This window comes from Salvelinus alpinus, chromosome 18 (assembly GCF_045679555.1).
Source record: "Salvelinus alpinus chromosome 18, SLU_Salpinus.1, whole genome shotgun sequence".
Classification (NCBI taxonomy): domain Eukaryota; kingdom Metazoa; phylum Chordata; class Actinopteri; order Salmoniformes; family Salmonidae; genus Salvelinus; species Salvelinus alpinus.
The window spans coordinates 35,998,802-36,020,483 of NC_092103.1; the positions used below are offsets into that span (position 1 = coordinate 35,998,802).

Genomic DNA, 21,682 nt, shown 5'->3' on the forward strand with positions numbered 1-21,682 from the left:
ATTTGTCAATAATATCTGTTGGAAAAAGGTATCGTTATTACCACACAAATACCTGCTTTTTAACAAGGTCAAATAGGTCTCTTTCAGAATGTATTACCCTGCGAATCATTACCTGAAGAAACTCAAAGACATTACTGTCCTTTTTGTGTTGAGCGTCCAGAAACAGCTTTGCATTGATTTTGGCACTGTCTACACGTAAAGAGATTATGGCAAGACATTTGTAGTTGTATAATATTCTTGAAGACTTGTTTACATTTTAGTCTTATCCAGAACAATTTACAGTAGCGAGTGCAAACATTTTCGTACTGGTCCCCCGTGTGAATCAAACCCAGCGCCATGCACTACCAACTGAGCTAAGGATACACCGTAGAATGATAAAATGTGATGCCAATTTCCGTAACTATTTTTACCTTAAATGTAATTGTGCTAATGGCAAAATGTAAATTCACTAATAGAAAAACACTCTTCCTTGTTTTCTATAAAGAGTTGGACCAATACTTTAAGAACAAATTCTTATTTAGAATGACGGCCTACACCGGCCAAACTTGGACGACGCTGTGCCAACTGTGCGCCGCCCTATGGGACTCCCAATCACGGCAAGTTGTGATAGACCCTGGATCCGAACCAGGGTGTCTGTAGTGAAGTTTCAAGCACTGAGATGCAGTGCCTTAGACCACTGCGCCACTCGGGAGACAAAGGTTTTCAAATTGTACAAACATATACGGAAGTGGAATTATACATTCAAAATGCATATTAAGCAAAGTGCATAACCAAGCACACAGGTTTAACCCTCCTGCTGTGTTCCGAATTCGGTCGAATTGGACCGATTTACAAGTTCTCTCTCTGAAAAATGTAGTTCATTTAATCTGATTGTCATAAGTTTCCATGACTTTGTCCACACAGGACATCTGAACATACAAAATACATTTTGATGATTTTCATTACATTTTGGGTGTATTATTTAACTTTTGTACACCTGTGGTGTTCCCGGTCAAAAATGACCTGTCATTAGAAATGAATGGGTGAGACTACAATTAGGGTATAAAATTGAGTTCTGGCTCATGCCCATTCATCAGATACACACTTCCTCTCCAAGACTCCCACATGCATGTGTGTTTGAGCACACACACACACACCTCACTCCCCTTCTTGGCTTCCATGGCAACCTTTCCCCAATAGAATCCATCCCCCACGGGAACCACACCTGTTGGCGTTCTCACTAACAATCGCAACATTGTTTCAATAATATATAGAACTTTTCTCGCAGCTCTTGTACAGTATATAAAGCTTTTTTGAGGCCTTGCTCACAATTCATTCTGTGGCAGCACAATGACCAAACGATATACTGTATGTGAAGCTCTTGATCATATCTTTGACACTGGTGAGGAGGAGAGTCCTTGTTAAACTTTGACTCAAAGTAGTCTGTGATAAATAGCACAATATGTTTCATCTGAGTATTTGTTATAGTCAAAATAATCCATACATTATGCTTTTTCTTTACTCAAAAACGAGTTGTATGAGCTCAGGTCAATGAGGCCTACAGGCCATAAATAGCAAATAGAAGTTCAAAACGTGTAATGGTCACGAAGTTGATAAAAAAGATCTAACGCAACATTAGGTGATAATATATGTATTATAAAATATTTATAATCAGCTATAATGGGGCGGTCATTTTGGACCGGGAACACATAAGTAATTAACATGAAACGAACACAACAGGAGGGTTAAGAAATAAATATATATATTCATATATGTATTATTTTTTTTTAAATGTTTTTTCAATCGTCACAATACACGTCAAGTATAACGTCACGTCCGGTTTTGGGGGAAGTGGCGCATTGGTCCGTCAGCGAAATCTGTCCCCTGTGTTATTATTGTTGGCAAAAGAGCAGCTGCGTACACTGTAAAGTCGTGCACACAACGTTTGCTACCACCCTTTCGAAAACTACAATAATGCCGTCGGGGAAAAACTTTAGAAGGAGAAGAGAAAGCTCTTCGGATGAAGAGGAAGACGAGATAACAGCTGAAGTTAGGTAACGTTTGAGACGTTTTCAATATAACTTACCTTAGTTCGCAAGCCAGCCACGACGTGTATGATGGCTAGCTTCTAGCTGGCTAATGACTATTCGATTGCCGGATAGCAATTCTTCCTGTTCTTGATATTGACATTAGTCAAATCTCTTTTTTCTACTCAGATCGAAACTGGACGAAGCTAAAGAACTTCAGAGTTTACGGAAAAGACAGACTGGAGTTAGGTAGGTACAGTTTACAATTAAACAGCACGTTTCTGTTGTGTACCTTAGCTAATTGCACTTAGCCAGAAGTGTATATCACAGCTAGCTATCCAATAATATTTGATTATCAACATTTCTTTTTTTAAAGACTGAATTGGGTTTTCAGCCTAATTACAGGCTCATAACTTGGTTTGCTGCTATAAAGCAGAGGGATGCGGCTGGATAAATTGAATCATTATCTCAATCCATGAGATAGACATAGCTTTAATCATAGTTTGTTTACAAAGACTCAAATGAGCAAGCTTATTGTGTTAAGATGGAGTAAGACAGTTACTTGCGCCTACTGAGGCATGTACAATTTAGCATATATTCTAAAAAGAAGTAAACCGGCATATTATAAAATTAATTTAATAGTTGAGAAATTGTACCTTAACGAAACTGAAAAGTTATGATTAACTTTCTGTTATGTTGTACTATTCAGCGTGTCTGCATTGTTGGAGGGGGAGAAACTTCGCTTGGACGAAGGGGGTGATGTATGTTTTTTTCCCTTGTTTACATAGTGTTATTGTTCAGTTGTTGATACATTGAATGTGTTTGTGTTTCTGCATCTTATCTTATACTAACTACATTCTTCTCAACTTTCATTGCTCAACAGAATGACCCTTTTAAATTGAAGACCGGAGGTGTTGTTGACATGAAAAAAGTTAAAGACCGGGCCAGAGACATGTAAGCTTTTATTGCTACCAGTTTGAGGCTTTTAAAGTGTGTAAGACCATTTTTTTGTCAGTATTTATGATGTGTATGTCTCTTCTCCACCTTCAGGACCGATGACGACACAGGGGACCTTAATCTGGGCACCTCTTTCTCTGCCGAGACCAACAGACGAGATGAGGATGCCGACATGTATGCTATCAACAAACCAAACAATTTATTACATTTTATTAGGATCCCCATGAGCTGACGACATACGAAAAATACATTAAACAAAAATAAACTCAGCAAAAAAAGAAATGTCCTCTCACTGTCAACTGCGTTTATTTTCAGCAAACTTGTGTAAATATTTGTATGAACATAAGATTCAACAACTGAGACACAAACTGAACAAGTACCACAGACATGGGACTAACATAAATGGAATAATGTGTCTCTGAACAAAGGGGGGTCAAAATCAAAAGTAACAGTCAGTATCTGGTGTGGCCACCAGCTGCATTAAGTACTGCAAAGCATCTCCTCATGGACTGTACCAGATTTGCCAGTTCTTGCTGTGAGATGTTACCCCACTCTTCTACCAAGGCACCTGCAAGTTCCCAGACATTTCTGTGGGAAATGGCCCTAGCCCTCACCCTCCGATTCAACAGGTCCCAGATGTGCTCAATGGGATTGAGATCCGGGCTCTTCGCTGGCCATAGCAGAACACTGACATTCCTGTCTTGCAGGAAATCACGCACAGAACGAGCAGTATGGCTGGTGGCATTGTCATGCTGGAGGGTCATGTCAGGATGAGCTTGCAGGAAGGGTACCACATGAGGGAGGAGGATGTCTTCCCTGTAACGCACAGCGTTGAGATTGCCTGCAATAACAAGCTCAGTCCGATGATGCTGTGACACACCGCCCCAGACCATGACGGACCCTCCAAATCGATCCCGCTCCAGAGTACAGGCCTCGGTGTAACGCTCATTCCTTCCACAATAAATTTGAATCCAACCATCACCCCTGGTGAGACAAAACCGCGACTCGTCAGTGAAGAGCACTTTTTGCCAGTCCTGTCTGGTCCAGCGACGGTGGGTTTGTGCCCATAGGCGACATTGTTGCCAGTGATGTCTGGTGAGGACCTGTCTTACAACAGGCCTACAAGCCCTCAGTCCAGCCTTTCTCAGCCTACTGTGGTCAGTCTGAGCACTGATAGAGGGATTGTGCATTCCTGGTGTAACTCGGGCAGCAATTTATTGCCCTGGCCACATCTGCAGTCCTCATGCCTCCTTGCAGCACGCCTAAGGCACGTTCATGCAGATGAGCAGGAACCCGTGGCATCTTTCTTTTGGTGTTTTTCAGTGTCTGTAGAAAGACCTCTTTAGTGTCCTAAGTTTTCAGAACTGTGACCTTGGTTGCCTACCGTCTGTAAGCTGCTAGTGTCTTAACGACCGTTCCACAGGTGCATGTTCTTTAATTGTTTATGGTTCATTGAACATGCACGGGAAACAGTGTTTAAACCCTTTACAATGAAGAGCTGTGGATTTTTACTAATTATCTTTGGAAGACAGGGTTCTGAAAAAGGGACATTTCTTTTTTTTGCTGAGTTCTTATTATCTTAGAGCACAACTATTGTCTGATGAGATCTCACTGATGTCTCAGTTCACAATTTTGAAGTTCTATATTTTGCTGTATATTTTTAAATGTTCTCCCCCCGGCTAGGATGAAATACATTGAGACAGAGCTGAAGAAGAAGAAGGGCTTGGTGGAAGCGGAGGAGCAGAAGGTAAAAGTGAAGAATGCTGAGGACCTCCTGTACGAGCTGCCGGAGAACATCCGAGTCAACTCGGCCAAGAAGACTGAAGAGATGTTGTCCAATCAGATGCTGAGTGGGATCCCCGAGGTTGACCTTGGCATTGAGTGAGTGGCCAGGGTCTCAATGTTTCTGCAGCTGAAAACTCCTAGGGGAAACACTCTTGGTGTTTTTTGCTCTTGTTAAATCTGTATTAATGTCTGTAGCAACTATAGCAATGTCTTGTAATCTTACCACAACAAATCCAGTGACTGAAAACCTTGCACAACAGCTGTGTTTGTTTAGAACATCTTGAAGCTTAGATAAAGAGCATTATTTCTGTTTTTTAGTGCTAAGATAAAGAACATCATCTTCACGGAGGAGGCCAAGGCCAAGCTGCTACAGGATCAAAGGAACAAGAAGAAGGACAACGGCACCTCCTTTGTCCCCACCAACATCGCTGTCAACTACGTCCAGCACAACCGCTGTGAGTTATGTTCATGTCATCTATGACTCATTCCTGCTTCACACTACAGGGCAGACCCAATCCGTACTTTGCTGGCTTTGTTATTTTATCTCTCACATGGTTTCTGTAAAGAACAGTGGTGGATGCGTAACCAGGCCAGTACAGCTAGGCTTGACTCAGTAGCATGGACCAGCCCAGTACAGCTAGGCTTGACTCAGTAGCATGAACCAGCCCAGTACAGCTAGGCTTGACTCAGTAGCATGGACCAGCCCAGTACAGCTAGGCTTGACTCAGTAGCATGACATCAAATCACGTCCACCTGCTTACACATGCTGATCTGTCAGCCTTTAACTGTGTGAATGTATTTTGTTCCAGTCTACCGTGAAGACGTGAACGCCCCACAGAGACACCACAACAGACACAAACCAAAGGAGCCAGAGGCCAGGCCTCTCCGTGTGGGTGACACAGAGAAACCAGGACCAGAGGGTAAGAGAAGAATCCACACAACTGCATCAACCACTGCATCACATTTAGACCAAAGGACATATACAAACACATTGCTAGAGAGAAGCCACCGCTAATACTGATAGCATAACACAGTATCTCTGAGATGAAAACATTTGTAATTTTTTTTGCTGAAATATTGGAGAATACACCTATTTAGAGATGATCTGCTCTCATGTCTCTTCCAGCTGTGGAACCAGCCAACCATCGCAAGAGGCCTAACAACGAGAAGGCCACGGACGACTACCACTACGAGAAGTTCAAGAAGATGAACCGTAGATACTGAGGATAGATTTGCCCTTTGACTGGAATTTGGATAATCTCCACTGAACATGATTTTTAGTCTAGGGCTAGGATGAGTTTTTCCTTTAGAAAAAAAAATCTATGCCCATTTGTATAAATAGCCTCTTCTGCTTTGTTGTTTTGTCTCGGACTCGATTGATGTAGTGTATTCTATCAATAGCATGTGAAATGTAAAATCAGAATTATTTGATGTCATTCCATCCTTGGTTTCTACAATAAATGTATCATGTTCTCTTTGACATTTGACAGAACAAAACCAGTAGTAATAGCCGACTATTTTTGGAATGTTCCAGAAATCTTTTTTTAAAAGATTAGAGACAGGCTTGAGTTTATAATGGTGTTTTATTCACTTGTCTAATTCTTCATGCAATTAAAAGCTTACTAACTGAAATTGCAATATTACAAAAACAATGCTACAAAAGTAATCCAAGAACATAACATCCATACACTTGCATGACATGCAGTCTTATGGTCATACATTTAGACAAGTTTTAACCTAAATAAAGAAATTGGCATCAGTAATGCACCATGTTTCTGCCACTGGGGTAACTGAAATGTCTTTAGAACTAAATCTCAACAAGTGTATGTAATGGGGATATTAGACAGACAGGGCAAAAACAAATCTTGGTTAGATTTTCGGGAGACGCAGTTTTAAAATTGTTTGGGCCAGCTAATAGTCTTCACACTTGTTGCATTAAGCATTATTTCTAATCTTGTTCAAACGCATAAAAAAAAAACGTATACTCTATCCATTTGGTCGGATACCTTGCTACAGAGCTTACAGCATTTATAAACTATCAGAGAAGCAACCTTAGATGGATTACCATTATTGATTGAATAAAGTATGTGTGATATTTGTGCAGTTGGAGTGTAACGTTAGCTTATCAACAGTGTTCATCATACTATCAATGCTTCATACTGTTCCCTTGTAATCTTAAAGTATACAGAGGAATACCCTTTAGAAACATTAAAGGTCTTCGGTTCAGTTTTGCTTGCCCCCCATTTCCACCAGACACACTGACAGTGGAAGACTTGTCATACTGTACATGGATAGACTATGATACATTAACACTAATCTACGTACCACTGTGAGAATCTGAGTGACACGGTGTTGGAGGGAGAGGTCCATTCTACATCCATATGTGGTCTGCTCCAGTGCTTTAGGGCTTGTCTGCCGCGGCGGTGGTCCCGTGTCCGTTGAGGTGATGTTTGGGGGTGGTCTCCTGGGAGGCAGGTCCGTCTGTGTCCTCCTCGACCCCCTGGGCTGACCCGGAGGTGGCGCCCCCGTCCGGGGACGCCCAACTGTCCCAACGCCAGTAGGCCTCACACAGGGGCAGGTCGGTACTGTCCCACTGACCGTAGCTTTACCAGAACAAAAACCATAGAGGGGTATAGAATCAGCAAAGCACAGAGAAGAGAGGTGTGTGTCTGACACATCTGGTAGAGTACAGACACACACCTGCAATAAAGAGACAGACACAGGAATGATGCACACAAAACGCAGGAAACAGCAGTATGAAGTACAAGCTTAAGCTCTAAAAGGATCGCAGAGCAATGTTAGCTAGGTCTAGTGTTTGGTGCTGTGATCATTTCCCTAAATAAATGTGTCTCTAGTCTTTCATTCCTCTTCGTCTTCGCTATTAACAGCTGCAATGCAGTCTCAAAGATGGTAAACTGGACACATTCATTGCTTGTTTTGTTTCCATTTCCAAATGCAACACAATCAATGAAACATGACCTGGAGCAATGAGTAGGTGGTAAATCTGTCGATGTGCCCTTGAGCAAGGCATGTAACACTAATTGCGTCTGCTAAATGCCTCAAATGTAAACGTAGAGTTGGGTCATCTGTAACTGACTGTTAGATACACTAGTTGTTGGTATTAGGGTTGTTGCGATAAAAGTAATGTGATACTCTGAGGTATCGTGGGAAGGAATCAAAACATGAGGCGTACTGAATTTCCTGAGGAAAACAGTCCTAATGTCAGAAACCAGCAGCCTGATGTTGTCATCCAGAATCCCATGTTTCTTTTCCAAGCTATAGCACACTATATGTCACATACAGTGGGTTTTTAAAGGACTAAAGAGTTTAGTCTGCTTTGTGTTTTCCTTTTTGCCAAGGAAAATCAGGTATCGTAGTATCACGATACTTGAGTCATGACAACCCTAGTTTATATCACCTAGCTGTGTAATCTTACTCCCAGAAGTGCATTAGATCCTGATGCAGGGCAAAGAACAGGAAATGTACAGGCAGAGAAAAAGAGGGGATACAACACCTTGCATGCCGAAAAGCAACATCTAGAGACAGCTAGATTTCTCACAGTTAAATAAATTAGACAGAGAATTACATTGTTTTGTCTCTAGTTTATTTTTCAGTGTTTATAAAGATAAAAGACTTGGTCTATGCCAATGATCTATATATATATATATAAACACACTGTATGACCAATAGAGGGCGCTGTGTTGAAGCCACCGTGCCTCCATCTTGACACGCCCCCACCAGTGTAAAAAATTGAATAGAAATGCATTTATTAATGTCTACATTCGTTTTTGCCACATTTATTCTATTACAGATACCTTAATGCATACTTTTACATTATATTGTGAGCTATTAAGTCCTTACAAAGTATAATTTTGGGAGATTACTAATGTTACTGTCGCCACTACAACAACAAAACACTTAAATACATGCAATTTTGTCCTTGAAACATTTAATTGAAATACTGTAGAATTCCATTCATTCCTATGGAGGACTGCTCCTACTGGGCAATGCAAATATGGCCGACCGGTGGCTTCAAAGCCTCTCAATGGTCAATAGATTGCATCAGCAATCCAGGGTTTATATACATCATTGGTCTATGCAGGTGACTGACACAGACTAAATACATATTGCCATAGTTGATATGTGTGCAACAGTGCATGCTTTGTGAACACAGTTTGCACGGTTACTGGCTTGGTCAACTGTCTGGGAACAGAATCATTCAGATACAACACCGGATTCCGTTCAATGCAAAGTTTCTGGAACCCTCATAGAGATTAGATTTGTCTAGCACTTTCCAGTCTAAAACCATTCAATAGAAAATAAATAACACAAATGCCTGGTGTGTTGGTTAATGGACCTATACATCCACAATTTATAATTAGGGTTATAAAGACATAATACTTTTGCTTGTAGAAATGATCTTCCAGTGATTTTGTGATTGTAACAGTTTTTCTTCTTCAGTAGATTCCAAGTATTTTGCAATGAAAGCATTTTTAACGTGTTTTCTTACATTTCCCTTCCTGAGCCGTTTGCTCTGACTTAACACAAATCTTTCAATTACATGATTGAATAGTTTACTAAAGGATCTTATCCACATTTCAGCACACAACTACACCCACTCACCAGTCCACAAATACTGACTGTAAAGCTTTAGAATGTGTTACCTAGATACCTACCTATAAGTCGGAAGTTTACATAAACCTTATCCAAATACATTTAAACTCAGTTTTTCACAATTCCTGACATTTAACCCTAGTAAAAATTCCCTGTCTTAGGTCAGTTAGGATTAGAGGTCGACCGATTATGATTTTTCAATGCCGATACCGATACCGATTATTGGAGGACCAAAAAAGCCGATACCGATTAATCGGCCTATTTATTTATTTGTATTTATTTGTAATAATGACAATTACAACAATACTGAATGAACACTTTTATTTTAACTTAATATAATACATCAATGAAATCAATATAGACTCAAATAAATAATGAAACATGTTCAATTTGGTTTAAATAATGCAAAAACAAAGTGTTGGAGAAGAAAGTAAAAGTGCAATATGTGCCATGTAAAAAAGCTAACGTTTAAGTTCCTTACTCAGAACATGAGAACATATGAAAGCTGGTGGTTCCTTTTAACATGAGTCTTCAATATTCCCAGGTAAGAACTTTTAGGTTGTAGTTATTATGGGAATTATAGGACTATTTCTCTCTATACCATTTGTATTTCATATACCTTTGACTATTGGATGATCTTATAGGCACTATAGTATTGCCAGTGTAACAGTATAGCTTCCGTCCCTCTCCTCGCCCCAGGAACACATCGACAACAGTCACCCTCAAAGCATCGTTACCCATCGCTCCACAAAAGCCGCGGCCCTTGCAGAGCAAGGGGAACAACTACTTCAAGGTCTCAGAGCGAGTGACGTCACCGTTTGAAACGCTATTAGCGCGCACCCCACTAACTAGCTAGCCATTTCACATTGGTTACACCAGCCTAATCTCGGGAGTTGATAGGCTTGAAGTCATAAACAGCTCAATGCTTGAAGCACAGCGAAGAGCTGCTGGCAAACGCACTAAAGTGCTGTTTGAATGAATGCTTATGAGCCTGCTGCTGCCTACCACTGCTCAGTCAGACTGCTCTATCAAATATCAAATCATAGACTAAATTATAACATAATAACACACAGAAATACGAGCCTTAGGTCATTAATATGGTCAAATCCGGAAACTATCATTTCGAAAAAAAAACGTTTATTCTTTCAGTGAAATACGGAACCGTTACGTATTTTATCTAACGGGTAGCATCCATAAGTCTAAATATTCCTGTTACATTGCACAACCTTCAATGTTTTATCATAATTACGTAAAATTCTGGCAAATTAGTTCGCAACGAGCCAGGCGGCCCAAACTGTTGCATATACCCTGACTCAATTTCCCTAGTTTAATATTGCCTGCTAACCTGGATTTCTTTTAACGAAATATGCAGGTTTAAAAATATATACTTCTGTGTATTGATTTTAAGAAAGGCATTGATGTTTATGGTTAGGTACATTCGTGTAACGATTGTGCTTTTTTCGCAAATGCGCTTTTGTTAATTCATTCCCCGTTTGGCGAAGTTGGCTGTCTTTGTTAGGAAGAAAGTCTTCACACAGTTCGCAACGAGCCAGGCGGCCCAAACTGCTGCATATACCCTGACTCTGTTGCACAGAACGCAAGAGAAGTGACACAATTTCCCTAGTTAAAAGAAATTCATGTTAGCAGGCAATATTAACTAAATATGCAGGTTTAAAAATATATATTTGTGTATTGATTTTAAGAAAGGCGTTGATGTTTAAAGTTAGGTACACATTGGTGCAACGACAGTGCTTTTTTCACAAATGCCCTCGTTAAATCAGTAGGCTAAGATTCAATGATAAATTAACTGGCACCGCATTGATTATACTCAACGCAGGACAAGCTAGATAAACTAGTAATATCATCAACCATGTGTAGTGATTATGTTAAGATTGTTTTTTATAAGATACGTTTAATGCTAGCTAGCACCTAACCGTGGCTCCTTGCTGCACTCGCATAACAGGTAGTCAGCCTGCCACGCAGTGTCCTCGTGGAACGCAATATAATCGGCCATGATCGGTGTCCAAAAATGCCGATTACCGATTGTTATGAAAACTTGAAATCAGCCTTAATTAAAATCGTCCATTACGATTAATCGGTCGACCTCTAGTTAGGATCACCACTTTATTTTAAGAATGTGAAATGTCAGAATAATAGTAGAGAGAATGATTTATTTCAGCTTTTATTTATTGCATCACATTCCCAGTGGGTCAGAAGTTTACATACATTCAATTAGTATTTGGTAGCATTGCCTTTAAATTGCTTAACTTGGGTGAATGTTATAGGTAGCGTTCCACAAGCTTCCCACAATAAGTTGGGTGAATTTTGGCCCATTCCTCCTGACAGAGCTAGTGTAACTGAGTCAGGTTTGTAGGCCTCCTTGCTTTTTCAGTTCTACCCACAAATGTTCTATAGGATTGAGGTCAGGGCCTTGTGATGGCCACTCCAATACCTTGACTTTGTTTTCCTTAAGCCATTTTCCCACAACTTTGGAAGTATGCTTGGGATCAATGTCCATTTGGAAGACCCATTTGCAACCAAGCTTTAACTTCCTGACTGATGTCTTGAGATGTTGCTTCAATATATCCAAATAATTGTCTTTCCTCATGATGCCATCTATTTTGTGAAGTGCACCAGTTCCTCCTGCAGCAAAGCACCCCCACAACATGATGCTGCCACCCTCGTGCTTCACGGTTGGGATGGTGTTCTTCGGCTTGCAAGCATCCCCCTTTTTTCTCCAAATATAACGATGGTCATTATGGCCAAACAGTTCTATTTTTGTTTCATCAGACCAGAGGACATTTCTCCAAAAAGTATGATCTTTGTCTCCATGTGCAGTTGCAAACCGTAGTCTGGCTTTTTTATGGCGGTTTTGGAGCAGTGGCTTCTTCCTTGCTGAGCGGCCTTTCAGGTTATGTCGATATAGGACTCGTTTTACTGTGGATATAGATACTTTTGTACCTGTTTCCTCTAGCATCTTCACAAGGTCCTTTGCTGTTGTTATGGGATTGATTTGCACATTTCGCACCAAAGTACGTTCATCTCCAGGAGACAGAACGCGTCTCCTTCCTGAGCGGTATGACGGCTGCGTGGTCCCATGGTGTTTATACTTGTGTACTATTGTTTGTACAGATTAACGTGGTACCTTCAGGCGTTTGGAAATTGCTCCCAAGGATGAACCAGACTTGTGGAGGTCTACCATTTTTTTCTGAGGTCTTGGCTGATTTCTTTGGATTTTCCCATGATGTCAAGCAAAGAGGCACTGAGTTTGAAGGTAGGCCTTGAAATACATCCACAGGTACACCTCCAATTGACTCAAATTATGTCAATTAGCCTATCAGAAGCTTCTAAAGCCATGACCATTTTCTGGATTTTCCAAGCTGTTTAAAGGCACAGTCAACTTAGTGTATGTAAACTTCTGACCCACTGGAATTGTGATACAGTGAATTATAAGTCCACAGGTACACCTCCAATTGACTCAAATTATGTCAATTAGCCTATCAGAAGCTTCTAAAGCCATGACCATTTTCTGGATTTTCCAAGCTGTTTAAAGGCACAGTCAACTTAGTGTATGTAAACTTCTGACCCACTGGAATTGTGATACAGTGAATTATAAGTGAAATAATCTGTCTGTAAACAATTGTTGGAAGAATTACTTGTGTCATGCACAAAGTAGATGTCCTAACCGACTTGCCAAAACTATAGTTTGTCAACAAGAAATTTGTGGTTGAAGTGGTTGAAAAACAAGTTTTAATGACTCCAACCTAAGTGTATGTAAACTTCTGACTTCAACTGTATGTTCTCTCAGTCATCAGCCTATTACAAACAACTGAGGAAGAATATAGCAACTAGATACACTACATGACCAACAGTACGTGGACACCTGCTCGTTGAACATCTTATTCCAAAATCATGGGCATTAATATGGAGTTGGTCCCCCCTTTGCTGCTATAACAGCTTCCACTCTTCTGGGAGGCTTTCCACTAGATGTTGGAACATTGCTGTGGGGACTTGCTTCCATTCAGCCACAAGAGCATTACTGAAGTCGGGCACTGATGTTGGGCGATTAGGCCTGGCTCGCAGTCAGCGTTCCAATTCACCCCAAAGGGGTTCGATTGGGTTGAGGTCAGGGCTTTGTGCAGGCCAGTCAAGTTCTTCCACACCGATCTCAAGAAACCATTTCTGTATGGACCTCGCTTTGTGCACGGGTGCTTTGAGATGCTGAAACAGGAAAGGGCCTTCTCCCAAACTGTTGCCACAAAGTTGGAAGCACAGAATTGTCTAGAATGTCATTATATGCTGTAGCATTAAGATTTCCCTCCACTGGAACTAAGGGGCCTAGCCCAAACCATGAAAAACAGCCCCAGACCATTATTCCTCCTCAACCAAACTTTACAGTTGGCACTATGCATTCGGGCATGTAGCGTTCTCCTGTCATCCACCAAACCCAGATTAATTCATCGGACTGCCAAATGGTGAAGCATGAATCATCACTCCAGAGAATGCATTTCCAATGCTCCAGACTCCAATGGCGGCAAACTTTACAGCACTCTTGCCGACGCTTGGCATTGCGCATGGTGATCTTAGGCTTGTGTGCGGCTGCTCGGCCATGGAAACCTATTTCATGAAGCTCCCGACGAAGAGTTATTGTGCTGACGTTGCTTCCAGAGGCAGTTTGGAACTCGGTAGTGAGTGTTGCAAATGAGGACAGACGCGCTACGCACTTCATCATTCTGCAGTCCTGTTCTGTGAGCATGTGTGGCTACCACTTCGCGGCTGAGCCGTTGTTGATCCTAGACGTTTCCACTTCACAATAACAGCACTTACAGTTGACTGGAGCAGCTCTAACAGGGCAGAAATTTAACGAACTAACATGTTGGAAAGTTGGAATCCTATGGCGGTGCCACGTTGAAAGTCATTGAGCTCGAGTAAGGACATTCTACTGCCAATGTTTGTCTATGGAGATTGCATGGCTGTGTGCTCGATGTTATAAACCTGTCAGCAACAGGTGAGGCTGAAATAGCAGAAACCACACATTTGAAGGGGTGTCCACATACTTTTGTATATATAGTGTACACTAGAACCACACTTATGATTGGGTATAACATTTACCATGTTGAGACCTACAATCTATCATACATGAGGTAATAAAAAAAAACTTCCAGAGGCATTACAAACAAGGCACATCATTTAATTTTCAACCAAATGAGATTAGATTTCTCATGGTGAATGTATTGCAAAATAACTTTGCCCATAGATCGACCATCTATTTTGTTGTTAAAACCAGCATTTGGATATTCTATTGAAGTTGACGCAATATACAGAGACACTAAAAGACTAATGGCGATAACTGAGGTGGTGGGGTAAGATAAACCCTTCATAAGGCACGACGGTGAGGGGGAATAGGGGCTATAAGTCATGATAGAGTGGACCAACCGAACCTCGACTGTGCAGTATGAGCCTACTTGTACCTGGAGGAGTAATATTCTTCCTCTAGCTCGTACAGGTCGATGGCGATCTCGTCACGGAGCGAGGTGAGCTTCTTGTCGCACTCCTCCTGCAGCGAGCGCAGCTGCTGGTTCTGCAGGCTGATGGCCTCGTTGACCGACGGGAAGTCGTTGAGGATCAGGAACTGTTTCAGGTCCGACACTAGCTTCATCAGGGACTCGCCCGCACGCACCTTCAGACACAACAACAAACCACTGGGATTATCACTGGTGCTTTTGCCTTGTAACATGCACTCAATACAGGGTAATGTACATTATGCAACAAATGGGGAAGAAACAGACTGAAACAGGGTGGGACTACCTGAAATTGTTCAATATGTTACAACATGTTTTCAAATGTTTTCCATTGCAGGCCCAAATGAACATGACCCAGGGTTGAATTTCAACTCAACCATTAACTTCCCTAAGCAAGGGGTTTAAAGTTGAAGGAAAGCTCTCCTAGTCTTGAGGGAGTCTGGCTGGCATGTACTTACAATGTTGGCTGCTCTGACATGCATCTCATAGTGGTCCTGCTCAGCCTGTGTAGCCCGAGAGACCTGTGTCTCGTCCTCTACCTGGAGCAAAACAACACAACACATTTTGGTTGAACAGTAGAGATAGAATGACTTTATGGGTTAAACCGTCATTCTTTCAGTTAAAAAAAACGTTAGGAAAAAACTCCTTTGTCTGTTTCTCTCTCTCTCTCTTGCTCACACAGACAAACACACACTGTCTCACACACTCAAATGTGATCACGCACGCACGCACGCACGCACACACGCACGCACACGCACACACACACACACACACACACACACACACCCACTACTGTAACGGTACAGCTACCTTTGCGGTTTTTATGATTTCTGTGAGGTTATCTAGAATGGACCTGATATCATCCTTCAGTCTTTTGTTGTAGTTCTGAAGAAGACTCTCCTTGCTTTGAGGGAGCGCTCTTTGATTGGCCATCGTATTCAGGAATGTAAACAAACCCCTAAAAGCAAATAAAGGAGATACATAACATTCAAAATACGCCCACGTTATACTGTAGTTAGCCAGCAAAATAAAACGACATGGCATTGCTAACGCGCATCATCAAATGCAATGTCTTGACTTCTTCGTCTTCTTTGGGACTGGGTTGGCGGATTGTGAGGATAGTAACAACCTACCTACGTTAAATTACGGCAATACAAAATTGGGGGAAATTAAAATGACCCTGCCAACTATTAGCCCCCACAAAAAAAACACTACCTAATTCCACTATTTAACCCTATCTAACCCTTCTCCAGGCCAATGGTCTGGGAGGACAGAACACTACCACTCAATATCCCCTGCAACTCTTCTGCAGTAAAACCTCACAATCAAATCAAATTGTATTGGTCACATACACATATTTAGCAGAAGTTATTGCGTGTGTGTGTGTGTGTGTGTGCGCGTGTATGCGCACGTGAGCGATCACATTTGAGTGTGTAGCGAAAGGCCTGTATTCCTAGATCCAACAGTCGCAAGTACTTCTCTGCAGCTGTTTTCTGTGACTTACGTTACATTTCTGCAGTACAGTTGACAACCATGGCTATGAATACTAAAAAACCCACCTTACTGAAGCACATATTATTCCCATACCGCTTTATTGGTCTCTGCCTACTCACAGGAATCCTCTCAGGATCCCTCACCCTGTACCCATCTTCCTCTGCCACTCTCTTCATTGCTTCAGCATACAACACTTTCTGTACTGCTCTAACCCTGGCAACCTCAACATGCCTTTCTCTCACAGGACACCTCCAATCTCCAGCGCCATAAGCCAATGTTTTGACTTTTTCCACTTGACAGTGGTGTGGCATTCGTGGATGCCAGGAGAAGCCAGGCTTCCCCCAAAAAAAGAAAAAAAATACAATTATTTGTCTTTTGTCTATCTGTGTTTCATAATTTTCCTTCAATTCGCAAGAGGCTGAATGTACTGTATCTCACCGGAGAAAGCAAAACAGTGCCTCTGTCTGGCCAGTAGCATTCAATGCAAGGGAAGCCAGCGAGCATTTGGTTAATAAAAAAAAAAAGACAAAATAATAGCCAATCAGCATTGGCCTAAACTGAGTGCGCTCAACTGTGAATAGTCCTGGTGCAGCAAAATAAAGGGTCAAGGGAAGCCAGTTTGTATTTCACGTCACTGCTATCAATTCGCGTCTACTAGTTATGTTTTTGTCTTCCAGTGGCTAGCTAGCTAAAATAGTCCCTTTCCTATATTAGGCATGGACGGAGATAGGGATTTGATTCTGATCCAACCATTAAGTCATACATTGTTGTGCCCCTGGCCTGAGAGGATAGAAGGCTAATGTTTAACTAGCTAACGTTTCACATGAAAGTAAGTCAGGCAAGCGAGCTAGCATTTTAGCCTAAGACAACCAAAAATAAATGCCTGTACTGTATGACAGCGTGATAGACAGTTTCGTCAACATGAAAGAGCGACGGATGACATAAGCTTTCTCTACAAGTAGGGTGAGTCAACATGTTTTTTCTACTTGCACGAATGCGTTTGTAACATGCAATATGCTTTGTGGACTTAACCGGGCAGAGGTTGCGCTCCGGTTTTGTGATAAAGGTGTGGTTGAATTTATTCTGCCACTGTGTGTCTTCTTATTGTCTCGGCCTTTAGGCCTGTATATCACGGGTGCAAGGCATATTAACTAACACTATTTTTTAGAGCAAATATCACAACGCTTAGGTTGTAATAAGTTTTTTTTGTCTGCCTTCGCCAGTGATTTTACCCACGCACCCACTGCTACTTGCAGAAATGAAGAGAAATCGATTAACTCAACCACAACTGGTCAATACTGAGGTCTTCTATTTGTGCATGGTATATACAGTTCTATATCAATTATAAAACATCACGTACCTCCTAAATACTTTTCAACAATGTATATTTATGAAAATAAAAAGGTGCACATCCCGTTCAAAATCACCACTGCCGTCGATTGTTTATGACGTCACATACATTTATCGCGGTACTTAAATTACCCACAATCCATGGAACTTCCTTTCTGTCTGATCCAACATGGTGAGTGTACGGGGATTTTATTTCGGGGGAAAATCTAGATGTTTTCATCCCTCGTCATCTTCTTTCTAAAGCTATGATATCTGCTAAAAGTTATATAATATGGTATACATAGCACAAGCACCAATTTTATCTTTGTATGGTGTGGTAATATTTAGCTGTTTTATCGGATAACTCATGAATTGGCAGTGATATTGCCGGTGAAGTTATCCACACGGGACCTCCTAGTACAGCATTTTAATGTATTCGGAGTCCGACTGTGCGGCTGAACTGTAGTATATGCACGTGTAAATCGCTTCACGCTTGTGGCGGGTAGTGTACATGGTAAAAGACTAGATGGACAACCAAGTAGTAGGCCTAACCTCGCTTCAGTACGTTTTACTAACTACGGTGCCCTCTGCCTGCGCCGTCAATTCGCATAGACAAGGGGATACTGGCCTTGTGTAACGTTACATAAAATTACCAAATGCCTGTTTGGATAGTTAACGAGTGATGTAAGTTAGTTGGTTAACTTAGCTGGCTAGGTATCCATAACTAACCTTACCTCGCAGTAAAGTTTGTGTTGGTTAACCAACTTACATGTCACGATGTGTAGCTTCCATTTAACTTTTCGTTATAACCACGGAACAGTATATTTCTGGCTTTTGCAGTGATGCTTTGAATTTCTTCAACCGAATCTTCTATGTGGATTAAAAACAAAACGTTTTAACCCTGAGCTAAAGCCACACTATTGTTTAAATGTCTTTGAACAAACTCTTATGTATGCTGACCAGTCTACTTTTTCTAACAGCCTAAAGGCAAGAAGTCTAAGGGGAAGAAGGTGGCACCAGCTCCTTCTGTGGCCAAAAAGCATGAGGCCAAGAAAGTGGTCAACCCCCTGTTCGAGAAGAGGCCAAAGAACTATGGCATTGGTGAGTAAAGTGAACCTTTTGGGATTTGTATTTTATTTCAAGTAACTGTTCTGTCTTGCCTGTGCAGATGATGTAAAGAATATTTGCTATCTTAACAACAATGCAGACAACCCACCAAGATCGCTGATGCACTTGTTCCATGACTATAGTGGCTTTTGACTTTTCTGATTACGCAGTACTGATTGGATGCACTAATCCCCCATGTTTGTTCATAGGTCAGGACATCCAGCCAAAGCGTGATTTGACACGCTTTGTGAAATGGCCCCGCTACATCCGCCTGCAGAGGCAGCGCTCCATCCTGTACAAGCGTCTGAAGGTACCCCCAGCGATCAACCAGTTCACCCAGGCACTAGACCGCCAGACTGGTAATTCTTAGTGCATGCGCTTATCAATTCTGCTGTTGATTCGTGTATTGTTTGTGTGGGGAAATTTTCTGGGTCTTGAATTGAATTATTTTTGTGGGGTATTTTGCAGATGATGTGAATAATATTTGCTATCTGAACAGCAATGTTGACATCCCACCAAGATCACTGATGCACCTTAATTAGAAGACCCTAAAGTTATCCTTGTGGATCTCTAACTTTAGACATTTTGAGTTGCATGTCATGTTTTCTGCTATGTCCCAGAGCCAGTTAATGTACTTGTTTTCTATTTCCCTCACAGCCACACAGCTGTTCAAGCTTGCCCACAAGTACAGGCCGGAGACCAAGCAGGAGAAGAAGCAGAGGCTGCTGGCCCGCGCTGAACAGAAGGCCGCTGGAAAGGGAGACACCCCAACAAGGAGGCCACCTGTTCTCCGTGCAGGTGAGGCAGACGTTGAAGTCTTTTTTTGAAGAAAATAAATTATACATACTTTGGCGTTGATGCAATGATGTTTGAATTTCTTCACCTGAAACAATCATGTAGTTTTATTGAGCTTTTTAACCCTGAGCATAAGCCATTAATTGTTTGACTATTTCAACAACTCAAGGTTGAATGTGGGTTTGATATCAATGTTGAATTCTCCCTTAGGTGTGAACACTGTCACCACTCTGGTGGAAAGCAAGAAGGCCCAGCTGGTGGTCATTGCCCACGATGTGGACCCTATTGAGGTAAGACAACTCAACTTTGTAGGCTTGTTTCTTGCTGTATGGGTTAGCTTTCGCAGGCTGTTATTACTTGTGGTCATTTGCAATGATGCTTGAATTTCTTCACCTGAATCCTCTATGTGGATCAAAACATACGAGCTTTTTAATTCTGAGCTAAGACCGCTGCCCTGTATTGTAGTTGAGAAGAGAAGGCACAGCCAGAAATGTGTTGTCCAGAGATATTGATACTTGTCATTTTTCTTGTCTCCTCTGTAGCTGGTGGTCTTCCTGCCTGCTCTGTGTCGCAAGATGGGCGTCCCTTACTGCATTGTCAAGGGCAAGGCCAGGCTGGGAAGACTGGTGCACAGAAAGACCTGTACCTCAGTCGCCTTCACACAGACAAACCCGTGAGTAACAAGTGGCAAAGCCAAACATTGATGCACTGAGGCCTACCTTTAGTAAGTTGAGCTTGTGCTCATTTTAAATCTATGAAATCCTTTTGGCGATGATGAATGATTTTCTTCAACTGAACAACCGTGTGGCTTTAAGCTTTTTAACCCTGAGCCAAAGGTTTACGTGCAGTTCACCTGGATGTCAATTGTACTTTGTCGATGCACTGATGACATGTTCCTACTTTTTCAGTGAAGACAAAGGTTCCCTTGCCAAGCTGGTGGAAGCCATCAAGACCAACTACAATGACCGATATGAGGAGGTGAGTGGCTAGTCTAGTCTGATCAGCTACTGTTTTGTCAATATTGACTAGTAGTCAAGCCACAATGTTTCTGGGTCCTGAAGATGGATGGATTATCTTGTGGGTTCATTTTTGGCTTTTGCAGATGGGAATGTATATTTGCTGACGCCCACCAAGAATACTGATGCAATTTGCTTAAAATACCCTTTACACCTACGTTTACCATGTATTTAACTTGAGGGGGATCCGTCTTAAAGCACATGAGTCACCACTTTGTCTCCCTGAACTGACTTAATTAAACCTGCCCACCCACTGAATTAACTCGTGACAATGTGCTTCCTCTTCTAGATCCGTCGTCACTGGGGGGGTGGTATCATGGGTCCAAAGTCCACGGCCCGTATTGCCAAGCTTGAGAAGGCTAAGGCCAAGGAACTGGCCACCAAGCTCGGATAAACTGTTTGATATCAAAATAAATGTCTGTCAAGAAATATGCTCTTGTTTTTTGTCCAATGAGAACCCTTATGTTATGCATGTTAACCTTCAATGGATATTGTGCTGATCACATCAGTTTCAAATATCAATGCCACTCAAAGGTAGTGGCACATTTTGTATTGAATCTATAAAATAAAAAATCATACACCATTGGTGCCAATCATGTTTGACACGTTGGTATGATTTGATGCCGGGAGAATTTCCTGGACAACAAGTGAAGCTGACTACTGGTGTGCATTACACTTGCTGACCTAAGGCCACTGTTGGCAGTGCAGCAGGTGGCATTACCCAGCAGAAACCGTGTGGTGTGCTTTACCTGAAATTGCACAGCCCAGGCCTGAACTTATTTAAACCGCCCAATCATAACATGACAACTACATTTGGCTATTTTATTACGATGCTTCATATGCACAACTATCCCACTTGCTATTTCATTGATTTGAGTTAGAGGTGATCAGTCAAATTCATTAGGCCAATTGTGGATTTCACATGACTAGGAATGCAGATGTGCATCGCAGATTTTTTTAAATGGACCTCGCTCTCATGGTATTTGTGCACACAAATTGCCATCTATAAAAATGTAGTCTGTCCACAGCTTATGCATGCCCATACCATAGCCCCACC

At 41.7% G+C, this 21,682-nt stretch overlaps 3 protein-coding genes and 6 non-coding genes across 11 annotated transcripts; 8 read left to right on the forward strand and 1 right to left on the reverse strand.

Moving 5' to 3' along the window:
- The first annotated feature begins 1,799 nt into the window (after nt 1-1,799).
- On the forward strand, nt 1,800-6,245 carry c18h9orf78 (chromosome 18 C9orf78 homolog). The gene is made up of 9 exons (XM_071351765.1): nt 1,800-2,033; nt 2,196-2,255; nt 2,716-2,767; nt 2,890-2,960; nt 3,057-3,137; nt 4,647-4,844; nt 5,067-5,203; nt 5,558-5,668; nt 5,875-6,245. Exons 1-9 carry the CDS (start codon nt 1,954-1,956, stop codon nt 5,970-5,972), a joined length of 888 nt encoding a protein of 295 aa, XP_071207866.1. The 5' UTR covers nt 1,800-1,953; the 3' UTR covers nt 5,973-6,245.
- Nucleotides 6,246-6,312: 67 nt separating this feature from the next.
- On the reverse strand, nt 6,313-17,856 carry med22 (mediator complex subunit 22). 3 transcript variants are annotated; one of them, XM_071351776.1, is made up of 5 exons: nt 17,739-17,856; nt 15,695-15,842; nt 15,343-15,423; nt 14,834-15,042; nt 6,313-7,351 (listed from the first exon to the last, which is right to left on the reverse strand). In XM_071351776.1, the coding sequence occupies exons 2-5, from the start codon at nt 15,815-15,817 to the stop codon at nt 7,150-7,152; spliced, it is 615 nt and encodes a 204-aa protein (XP_071207877.1). In that variant the 5' UTR covers nt 15,818-15,842; nt 17,739-17,856; the 3' UTR covers nt 6,313-7,149. The 3 variants fall into 3 exon arrangements, with proteins under 3 accessions (XP_071207877.1, XP_071207878.1, XP_071207879.1); XM_071351777.1 differs by lacking the exon at nt 15,695-15,842 and having other exon boundaries at nt 17,739-17,829; XM_071351778.1 differs by lacking the exon at nt 6,313-7,351 and having other exon boundaries at nt 14,538-15,042.
- Nucleotides 17,824-21,054, forward strand: rpl7a (ribosomal protein L7a). The gene is made up of 8 exons (XM_071351775.1): nt 17,824-17,900; nt 18,688-18,808; nt 19,024-19,173; nt 19,472-19,612; nt 19,820-19,899; nt 20,152-20,282; nt 20,518-20,587; nt 20,915-21,054. The coding sequence occupies exons 1-8, from the start codon at nt 17,898-17,900 to the stop codon at nt 21,017-21,019; spliced, it is 801 nt and encodes a 266-aa protein (XP_071207876.1). The 5' UTR covers nt 17,824-17,897; the 3' UTR covers nt 21,020-21,054.
- On the forward strand, nt 18,542-18,617 carry LOC139544692 (small nucleolar RNA SNORD36). The gene has a single exon (XR_011668931.1). It is a non-coding gene; the product is annotated as a small nucleolar RNA SNORD36 (small nucleolar RNA).
- LOC139544702 (small nucleolar RNA SNORD24) lies at nt 18,871-18,939 on the forward strand. Its single transcript, XR_011668939.1, has one exon. It is a non-coding gene; the product is annotated as a small nucleolar RNA SNORD24 (small nucleolar RNA).
- LOC139544703 (small nucleolar RNA SNORD24) lies at nt 19,278-19,346 on the forward strand. The gene has a single exon (XR_011668940.1). It is a non-coding gene; the product is annotated as a small nucleolar RNA SNORD24 (small nucleolar RNA).
- Nucleotides 19,672-19,743, forward strand: LOC139544690 (small nucleolar RNA SNORD36). The gene has a single exon (XR_011668929.1). It is a non-coding gene; the product is annotated as a small nucleolar RNA SNORD36 (small nucleolar RNA).
- LOC139544689 (small nucleolar RNA SNORD36) lies at nt 19,977-20,053 on the forward strand. Its single transcript, XR_011668928.1, has one exon. It is a non-coding gene; the product is annotated as a small nucleolar RNA SNORD36 (small nucleolar RNA).
- LOC139544691 (small nucleolar RNA SNORD36) lies at nt 20,376-20,443 on the forward strand. Its single transcript, XR_011668930.1, has one exon. It is a non-coding gene; the product is annotated as a small nucleolar RNA SNORD36 (small nucleolar RNA).
- Nucleotides 21,055-21,682: the final 628 nt, after the last annotated feature.

What these genes read in the sequence shown, in the direction of transcription:
- c18h9orf78 (XM_071351765.1), top strand. Translation starts at nt 1,954, where the DNA reads ATGCCGTCGGGGAAAAACTTTAGAAGGAGAAGAGAAAGCTCTTCGGAT. An exon ending in AAAAGACAGACTGGAGTTAG is followed by an intron (nt 2,256 to 2,715) that starts GTAGGTACAGTT and finishes TGTACTATTCAG; the next exon opens with CGTGTCTGCATTGTTGGAGG. An exon ending in CGAGATGAGGATGCCGACAT is followed by an intron (nt 3,138 to 4,646) that starts GTATGCTATCAA and finishes CCCCCCGGCTAG; the next exon opens with GATGAAATACATTGAGACAG.
- med22 (XM_071351776.1), bottom strand. Translation starts at nt 15,817, where the DNA reads ATGGCCAATCAAAGAGCGCTCCCTCAAAGCAAGGAGAGTCTTCTTCAG. An exon ending in AAATCATAAAAACCGCAAAG is followed by an intron (nt 15,424 to 15,694) that starts GTAGCTGTACCG and finishes GTTTTGCTCCAG; the next exon opens with GTAGAGGACGAGACACAGGT. An exon ending in GAAGAATATTACTCCTCCAG is followed by an intron (nt 7,352 to 14,833) that starts GTACAAGTAGGC and finishes GTTCTGGTAAAG; the next exon opens with CTACGGTCAGTGGGACAGTA.
- rpl7a (XM_071351775.1), top strand. An exon ending in GCCAAAGAACTATGGCATTG is followed by an intron (nt 18,809 to 19,023) that starts GTGAGTAAAGTG and finishes GTTTGTTCATAG; the next exon opens with GTCAGGACATCCAGCCAAAG. An exon ending in ACAATGACCGATATGAGGAG is followed by an intron (nt 20,588 to 20,914) that starts GTGAGTGGCTAG and finishes TTCCTCTTCTAG; the next exon opens with ATCCGTCGTCACTGGGGGGG.